Below are 9,543 nucleotides of genomic sequence, written 5' to 3' on the forward strand. Positions count from 1 at the left end.
TTTTTTTCACTCTGTCGCCCAGGCTGGAGTGCAGTGGGGCTTGATCACAGCTCACTGCAACCTCTGCCTCCGAGGCTCAAGCAATTCTCCTGTCTCAGCTTCCCAAGTAGCTAGGATTACAGGCGTGTGCCACCATGCCCGGCTAATTTTTGTATCTTTAGTAGAGACAGGGTTTCACCATGTTGGCCAGGCTGGTCTCAAACTCCTGGCCTCAAGTGATCTGCCCGTGTTGGTCTCCCAAAATGTTGGGATCACAGGCGTGAGCCACAGCACCCAGTCTAAATGCCCTAACATTCACATAGAACTAGTGAAACTGGGCCAGGCATGGTGGCTCACACCTGTAATCCCAACACTCTGGGAGGCCGAGGTAGGCAGATCACCTGAGGTCAGGAGTTCTAGACCAGCCTTGCCAACTTGGTGAAACACCATCTTTACTACAAATACAAAAATTAGCTGGCCGTGTGACACATGCCTATAATCCCAGCTACTCAAGAGGCTGAAGCTGGAGAATTGCTTGAACCTGGGAGGCAGAGGTTGCAATGAGCTGAGATCGCCCCACTGCACTCCAGACGGGGCGACAGAGCGAGACTCCATATCAACAAAAAAAATAAATAAAAGAAAAAATAAAAGAGCTAGTGAAACTGAATTCATTCTACATTGTAATACAGATACCCTACAGGAGTATCCTACCTACCTTTGATTTTGGCTGTACCAGGTTGGTAGCTATAGGGGAAATTAAATTCTTTTAGATAATTGTAAAAATTCCCTGGTTCTCTGACCTGGGGGATTTAAAACACCGAATGTCATTTGCTTTCTTTGAGCTGTATAGTGAACTTGGAAACAGCCAACTTACCTCACAGTTGTATCCCTCATAATCTCCCATCACTCAGTATGCAAAGCCATGCATTAGGTAAGTGTCTTAGTTCTGTTACCACACGATAATTGAAGTAATTCTTTCATCACGGAATATCGTGGACTACCAGTGTTTCACCCCCTCATGATCACTACAGCCTCTCTGTCTTCAAACCCTTCAAACCCACCCAGATCAGATATCAATCACACATTTCCATTTTTCCCAGGAGTACATTGCCTGCAATCATTTCTATACCCAGTTACTATAATGGTCATTGTTTAATTACAGACCAGTATAGAACACTGTCACTGGCTAAAGCAGACAGGAATTTATTAGGTGAATTGGGCTTCAGAATATCTGGGGTGATGTGGGTACCATACCATCCATGCCAGGCTGTCAAGAGAAATGCCTACAACCACATGGTAAGATGTTTTCGGCAAAAATTCTGCTGTGGCTACAGTCTGTGGTTGAATACATGTCTTCATAGGTGACTAGAGTTACAATTAGATATTTTAATAGCTATTGTATTTGTGTATGAAGAGAGGAATTACATGGATTATACTCAAAACTTTATTTTGACTATTTGGGACTTAAAAGTATTTTTTCTTGGAAACTGTTTTGTGAATTCCAGTTTCACTTTCAGACTAGGTCTAAAAGCATACATGACCCATTGTGTATCAGAAATGCAGAGGAGCCAACACCCAAAGACACTTTTAGAAGCATAGTCCTCTTTTAAAAGATTTCACAAAAATTAGGAGTATAGATATGCCCAACTAAAGAAGATCAAATATACAGACTTTCAGATTGCCAGCTAACATATGTTAGGGACTTTAAAATGTTATTTTAGCTACTAAAGGATGGCTTTCCTGGGTATGTATGTCCATTTTGGCAATGGCTACCTTAGCATCCTTGGCAGCACCACTGCTGTTTACTTGAAGGTGCGTGCGTGAGGATGCAAAAGTAGAACTACTACTGTGCTTCTCGCTCTGTGTTGAAATTGATCAGAAATGAGGCGGTGGACATGGTGGTGGGAGGGAGTTGAGGAGTGGTGGCAACAAGTACACAGTTAGCCTTCGTGATGAAGTAGCTCCAAATTGTGGATGTATGTGAATAATGCCTAACCCTGTGCAATGTATTGAGGATGATTTTTAAATTTCTAAAGTGAATGGGCTGTCTAGAATCAGATAGGTCTAGTATGGGCAAGTTTTATCTGTGAGGTAGGGTGTAGTTTGGTTAAGAGGTAGATTTTAAGCAATGCCTATTAAGTTGTATATAAACTTACATAAAACTTAAAAGGCATTGCTAAAAACTTCTCCTTTATAAATTCCTCAGCAATCCCAGGCTCCCCAGCCTTACCATTTTGAAAAAGGAAAAACATGCTTTTCATTGTCATTGGGTAGAGGTGAATGGAAGGTACTGATCTAAAAAATGATCACAGTGGTGGCACCTGGAGCAGGTGATGGGTCCACCTGATATGAAGTAAACCTCTCTTCCATGCCTTTCCTTGAGGACTCCAGAGGGCCAGTAAAGCAGTGTTCTTTTATTCCTCATTCCTTTCTTTTACTTGCACCTTAGAGGCATACCTCATTTTATTGCACATCAGTTTATTGCACCTCACAAATACCTCGGCCTTTTACAAATGGAAGGTTTGTGACAACCCTATGTTGAAAAAGTCTGTCAGCACCATTTTCCCAACCACACGTGCTTACTTCATGTCCATGTCAGCATTTTTAGCAATTAAGCTGTGTACCTTTTTTTAAAGACATAATGCTGTTGCATACTTAATAGACTACAGTATAGTGTAAAAACAACTTTTTTTTTTGAGACAAAGTTTCACTTTTGTCACCCAGGCTGGAGTGCAGTGGCCCAATCTTGGCTTGCTGTAACCTCTGTCTCCTGGGTTCAAGTGGTTCTCCTGTCTCAGCCTCCCAAGAAGCTGGGATTACAGGCACCTGCCACCACGCCCGACTAATTTTTGTATTTTTAGTGGAGATGGGGTTTCACCATGTTGGCTAGGCTGGTCTCAAACTCCTGACCTCAGGTGATCCACCCACCTCAGCTTCCCAAAGTGCTGGGATTACAGGCATTAACCACCATGCCTGGCCTAAAACAACTTTTATATACTCTGGAAACCAAAAACTTTGTGACTTGCCTCATTGCAATATTCACTTTATTGCCGTGGTCTGGAATCAAACCCACAATATCTCTGAGGTATGCCTGTATTTATTTTGTATTGGTCCTCTGACTCAGCCTGTGTCCTTGATGTATGAAATAAGAAATTGCAAATGTTGAAAATAAAAGTTTGGATTGTGTGAGATTTAAGATGTGTATGTGCTAAAAAAAAAAAAAAATGTTAGCAATTAATCACTCTGAAGCAATTTCATTGTTTCTAGGCAGAAGAAATCCTTAGACAAGAGCTGGAGAAAAAAGAAACGCCAAGTTTATACTGCTTGCTTGGAGATGTCCTTGGAGACCATTCTTGCTATGACAAGGCCTGGGAGCTGTCCCAGTACCGCAGTGCTCGCGCTCAGCGCTCCAAAGCCCTCCTTCATCTTCGGAACAAGGAGTTCCAAGAGTGCGTAGAGTGCTTCGAACGCTCGGTCAAGATTAATCCCATGCAGGTTAGACAGTTCATAACCCCTACTGCTCTCAACACTGTGCTGTTCTTTGGGTTTGATCTTACAAAGAGTACCCATTTTCTTTTTCTTTTTTTTTTTTTTTGAGACGGAGTTTCACTCTTGTTACCCAGGCTGGAGTGCAATGGCGCGATCTTGGTTCACCGCAACCTCCGCCTCCCGGGTTCAGGCAATTCTCCTGCCTCAGCCTCCTGAGTAGCTGGGATTACAGGCACGCACCACCATGCCCAGCTAATTTTTTGTATTTTTAGTAGAGACGGGGTTTCACCATGTTGACCAGGATGGTCTCGATCCCTTGACCTCGTGATCCACCCACCTCGGCCTCCCAAAGTGCTGGGATTACAGGCTCGAGCCACCGCGCCTGGCCTTTCTTTTTTTCTTTCTTTCTTTTTTTTTTTTTTGAGATGGAGTCTTGCTCTGTCCCCAGGCTGGAGTGCAGTGGCTCGATCTCCGTCACGGCAACTTCTGCCTCCTGGCTTCAAGCAATTCCCTGCCTCAGTTTCCTGAGTAGCTGGGATTACAGGTGCGCCACCACACCCAGCTAATTTTTGTATTTTTAGTAGACATGAGGTTTCACCAGGTTGGCCAGGATGGTCTCAATCCCTTGACATTGTGATCCATCCTCCTTGGCCTCCCAAAGTACTGGGATTACAGGCATGAGCCACCACGCCAGGCCATGAGTATCCATTTTCTAACCTGATAACTGGTGAGTTTGTTTTTGACAGCTAAGAACTTATTCTCTAATAGACTTCTTGCTTGTTGCAAACTTACTTGTTGCAGAAAACAGACAGGTAAGGTTTGTTTAAATTAACTTTCTATTACTTTAACTTTCTGTTTCATTTTGTTATATATTTTTTCCTTATCTGTCCTTAACTGACATACAGCTATTAAAATTAGGTACAATTTTGAACAGATATGTTAGGAAGAAAATCAATATGAGATCAAATTGCAGACAGCTTAGGACTTTGCAAGTATTTGCTGAAATCAGTAATGAAAGAAAAGCCTTTATATAAATAGGATAACATATAGAATTAATTCTTGATCATTTTAAGAAAAATATATATTTATATACCCACAAATAAACTTAAACGTTTAAAAGTTTTTTCAAAGGTTTGAAAAAATAGTACAAAAGGGTCTGCATCTTTAAACTAAGTGACATGATAAATCCACAGGAGTGGATCTAATTTTGAGCGAAAAGAGATTAACCTTATGTTGTATTTAATGATATTAAATATTATCAGAATGATTTTATTATTAGAAATGGTCATTTTTTTCTACCAAACTTTATTTAATTTTCTACCAAACTGCCTTCCCATTTCACTAATCAAAGGCGCATATAACTAACTGTCAATCATGGCTCTTGAAAAACATGCACACTGACTTGCTCTAATCACCAGTTAAAATACTAACTTATAGTTAGTGACACATGTTCACCAAGCACTTACTATAATCCAGGTAACTTATTAGGCATTTTGCCAGTATTCAAATCCAGATGATCTGACCCTTGAGCCTACACTGTCTTTTTTTCTTTAATTATAGTGAAAAACATAGAAAAATTACCATCTTAACCATTTTAAAAAGTACAGTTCAGGGCTGGGCATAGGGCTCATGCCTATAACCCCAGAACTTTGGGAGGCTGAGTCAGGGGATCACTTGAGCTCAGGAGTTTGAGACCAGCCTGGGCAACACAGTGAGACCTCCTCTCTGAAATAAATAAATAAATAAATAAATAATAAATAAAAATGAAAGTACAGTTCAGTAGTGTTAAGTATATTCACGTTGTTGGGCAACCAATCTCCAGAACTTTTTCATCATGTGAAACCAAAACTCTATACTCATTAAGCAATTCCCTACTTCCCCTTCGTTCCCCACCCTGGCACCTGCAACCACCATTTACTTTCTGTCTCATGATTTTAACTATTCCAGGTAACTAACTTGTAAAAGTGGAATCATACAATATTTGTCCTTTTGTGACCAACTTATTTCACTTTAGCTTAATGTCCTGAAGGTTCATTCATGTTGTAGCATGTGTCAGAACCTCCTGCCTTTTTAAGGCTGAATAAATATTCCATTCTGTGTACAGACTTCGTTTTGTTTACCCATTCATGTCGATGGACACTCGGTTTGCTTCCACCTCTTGACTGTTGTGAATAGCGCTGCTGTGAACATGGCTGTGCAGAAATTGTCATTTTTGAACCGGATAACTGAGGGAATGCCTTTTACATTGAAAACATCAGAAGTGTGTTTTTTATGACAGATTGAGCTAATTGCTTACTTTGCTTACTCTGGATGGTGACTATAATTAGAACCTTCTAAATCAGGTAAAAAGCTAGGAAAGAGAGTAGGACAGATCTAAGTACAGAATATCAGCAGAAACTAATGTATTTGACAGCAAGGATGCTTAGAGTATAATTAGGAATTGGTTTTTGTTATCAGTTTGCTGTAACTCATTGGCTCTCAACTGGGGAAGATTTTTGTTCCCCAGAGGACACTTGGCAACTAACGGAGTCATTTTTGGTTTTGACAATGAGGATGTATGGGGATATGTTACTGACATCTAGTGGGTAGAGACCAGGGACGCTGCTAAATGTTCCATAATACACAGCACAGCCCCTGCAATAAAAATTACCTGGCTTATCGTTTCACCTTTGCCATAGTTGAGAAACCTTCCTCTCATTTGATTATCACTCTATTTTTTTAATTTCTGGTTTTTGGTAGAAGGGAGAACTCACTCAATGTTGTTTTAAAAATTTTACTTTTCTGGAAAACTGTATTATATCCTTGCATATCTTAGAAGCTTCTGCCTAAAGTTTACCCTAACTGCAACTCCCTTATAAGTTGGGTAAGTGAGTTCCCACCCTTAGCTTGCCACAGTCTCAGTTAAATCAGTGTCAGGAACCTCACAGACGTAAATTGTTCTCTGCAGGCACAGTCTGTTCTCAGCACGTTAGCATTATCCTTTTCCTTCTGCCTCACTGGCAGCCTCAGGCTCCCTTGCTGGTTCCTAGGGATGCCCTAAAGGCGTAGTCCTTGGACCTTGCCTTTGTCTGCACTTTCTTGATTTCATCTAGTGCTGGAACTTTAAGTTCCAATGTACACTGACAACTTCCCAGATTTTATTTTCACCCCTGTCTTCTCTCCTGAACTTGATGCCAGTACTTAACTGTTTACTTGATCTCCTCATTCCTCACACCAACTTTACATTTCCAGCATCTGAAATGTTCTCTCCATTCCTAATCCCTCTTCCTCCCGGGCTTATCCCTATCCCTATAATAGCAACCCCATCCAGCCTTGGAGTAATGCTTAATTCCTCTTTCCCGTATACCCCACTCTAATTGATCAGCAAGTCCTAGCAGATCTGCCTTCAAAATATGTCCAGAATCAGACACCTTCTTACCAGCTCCTGCCATCCTGGTTCAAATCCCCATTGTCTCGCACCTGGTTATGTTACCACCTTATTGGTCTTCCTGCCTTTCTCCTTGCCCATCTGCCTATTCTCAAAGGACATCCGAATTTATCTTTCAAAGTCCGGTCAGATGTCATAATACTGTCTCTTAATGGCTCTCAGGCTTTCCCCAGAAGAAGTTCCTGGCACTTTTTTTCCCTTCTTCCTCCAATTCTGCCCTTTCTTACCCCACATTGCCCTCTTCGTTCTCTGAATATGCCAGGTACATTCCTGCCTCAGGGTCTTCCTCTTGCTCTTCCTCTGCCTGGAATGTCCTTCCAGATATCCGCATACCTGGCTCCCACTCTCATTCAGTTCTACGTGAAAGTCACTTTCTCAGAAGGGCCTTCCATGATCATTCTATTTAACATCGTACCCCCATCTTATACTCCTAATTTTCCTTCCCTGCTTTGTTTTTTTTTTTTTTTTTTTTTTTTTTTGTCTAACAGTTATGTATGGTTTACTTTAAAAAAAAAATGTTTTGTTTTGTCTTCACTAGAATGCAAGTCCCATGAAGATGGTAATTTTCATCTGTATGGTTTGGTTATATTTTCCTAGTGCCTATAAAAGTGCCTTGTACATATTAGGTATTCAATAAATATTTGTTGAATGGGTGAATAAATAGTATCTTCAGCTACTTTTTTTTCAGCTAAATATATTCCAATGTGCCTGTACATAGCACTGAGCCAAAGAATGAAGACGTAGCAGCAGGTCAGCAGATAGTCCCATTTGTATCATGGCAGTCTCGTGAAGCAAACACAGACAGAGCTAGCTAACAATATTGTACATCCAAGAAATACCTAGCAGTTTATATGTAAAACACTAGTTATATAGAGGCCAAAGAGACCCTTTCTACCTTTGGTGGACAATGAAGAGAAGATGTTGGAGTTGGCTTTGAAAGACAGGACTTGAATAGGCAAAGGAAGGGCAGTGATGGGGGCATTCTAGACAGGTGAAGAGTATGAACAAAGCTCTGGAAACACAGAAGGAGGTGTGTGTGTGTGTGTGTGTGTGTGTGTGTGTGTGTGTGTGTGTGTGTTGGGGGAATAGAGGTTTGGTGAAGAGGTTAGTTTTTTAGGATGAAAGGAAGTGGGACAGTTACATTGGGAATGCTAGACTGGAGCTAGGTTATGAAACGCCTTCAATGTGAGGCTAAACCATTGGGTTTTTTATTGACAGCCATTGAAGGGTTGATTTGTTTGGAGCTTTGTTTTAAATATAGGAATGTGGTGTGTAAAGAGGTAATTCAGGAATATTGTTTTGGCAGCACTGGCTGTGGGAGATTCTAGATTGGGGCTGAGTTAACAGACTGTAGCAGTAGTCTAGTTTTTAGTCATGACAATTCTTAGTGTGGGAGGGGCAATAGGAAGGAAGGGATGAAGTGAGGGAAGTCACAAGGGAGGACTTGACAGGGCTTGCTGGTCTCGTTATATAATTTAGAATTAATTATTTACATAGACAAAGAAATGACATTTGCTCAAAGCAGAGTCACAGTATAAACAGATGTTATATGACAATATTTTGCAGCTTGTCATATGAATCCAATTCAGGCACGCGGTAAACCATGCCAAAATATGCAGGCATTGGATACTACAATTGTACAGAACTACTACAAGATGCAAACTTAAACACCATAAACTCATTTTAACTTCTGAACCAAATTTGAACTGTCTGGAGGGAGAACACATATAGGTGTTCTCCTTTAAGACCTACAATAAGACAAATAGAAAAATGGAATTTACAGAAATTCTATCCTCTTTTTTAGACATATTCAGAGAATTAGGTTAAATAACAAAATTTAGGCAAACCAGAAGTGGTATTTGGATGGGTTTTGCGCATCTTAATAACTTTCCGAAGTCAAATTGGTATAAGAATAGTTGTATCTGGAAAGTGTTAGTGGGAAAGAGGCTATTGTCATCTTTTAGATTTAAGCACATTTTAAAGTGAGAGCTTAAATAAAATCAAAGACCTTCTATAACGTGATTGAGGGCTCAAGTTTAAACAATGAGCGTTCCTATACAAAATAGAAGGGTTTGGTCTTATATCAGGGATGGGATGCAAAACGATATACATTGTCTATGGTGCATTCATTAGAGAACCAGAAGACATGTACCATTTATATTTGTGATTTGGAAATTGCTACCTATTGTTCACTTACACCCACTTGCTTCATTTTTGCAAGTGACTTCTAAAACTGCTTAAATTCAACCTTAGACTTCTGAGGTTTGTGGGATATTGAAAGCTGAAGAAAGTGGGAGGAAAATCCAACCAAATCTCCCAGACACAATTTCTCAGGCAGAGGCTAGAATTAAAATATACATTCTTATTTCTATTCTTAGGTAGTTATTATTCCTGTTACACTCTGCTTTTATGCAAAAAAGTAGAAACAAAGAAACTGTTCAGCTATCAAACCAGTATGTGTAGCACTGAAAAAGAGAAATATTATGTCCTATCAGTTTTTCCATCTCCCACTTAACAACACACACATTTTTCCTGTACTTTTGTCAGTCTCTTCTACCTTTTTAAAAATTTATTTTTCTTTTTCTTTTTTTTTTTTTTTTTTTTTTTTTTTTTTTTTTTTTTTTTTTTTTTTTTTTTTTTTTTTTTTT

At 39.9% G+C, this 9,543-nt stretch overlaps 1 protein-coding gene across 5 annotated transcripts in view; it reads left to right on the plus strand.

Moving 5' to 3' along the window:
- The window catches only part of TTC27 (tetratricopeptide repeat domain 27), a 194,433-nt gene that overhangs the window by 122,633 nt on the left and 62,257 nt on the right, over positions 1–9,543 (plus strand). For all 5 annotated transcript variants that reach the window (XR_005201289.1, XM_017534848.2, XM_037740747.1 and 2 more), the window contains one exon: positions 3,247–3,474. Coding sequence is in view for 4 of the 5 variants with exons in the window: in XM_017534848.2 (XP_017390337.1) it covers positions 3,247–3,474 (228 nt within the window). In the remaining variant the exon portion in view is untranslated. The remainder of the gene's footprint in view (positions 1–3,246; positions 3,475–9,543) is intronic.

The sequence above is a fragment of the Cebus imitator genome, unplaced genomic scaffold, assembly GCF_001604975.1.
Source record: "Cebus imitator isolate Cc_AM_T3 unplaced genomic scaffold, Cebus_imitator-1.0 Scaffold88, whole genome shotgun sequence".
Taxonomy (NCBI): domain Eukaryota; kingdom Metazoa; phylum Chordata; class Mammalia; order Primates; family Cebidae; genus Cebus; species Cebus imitator.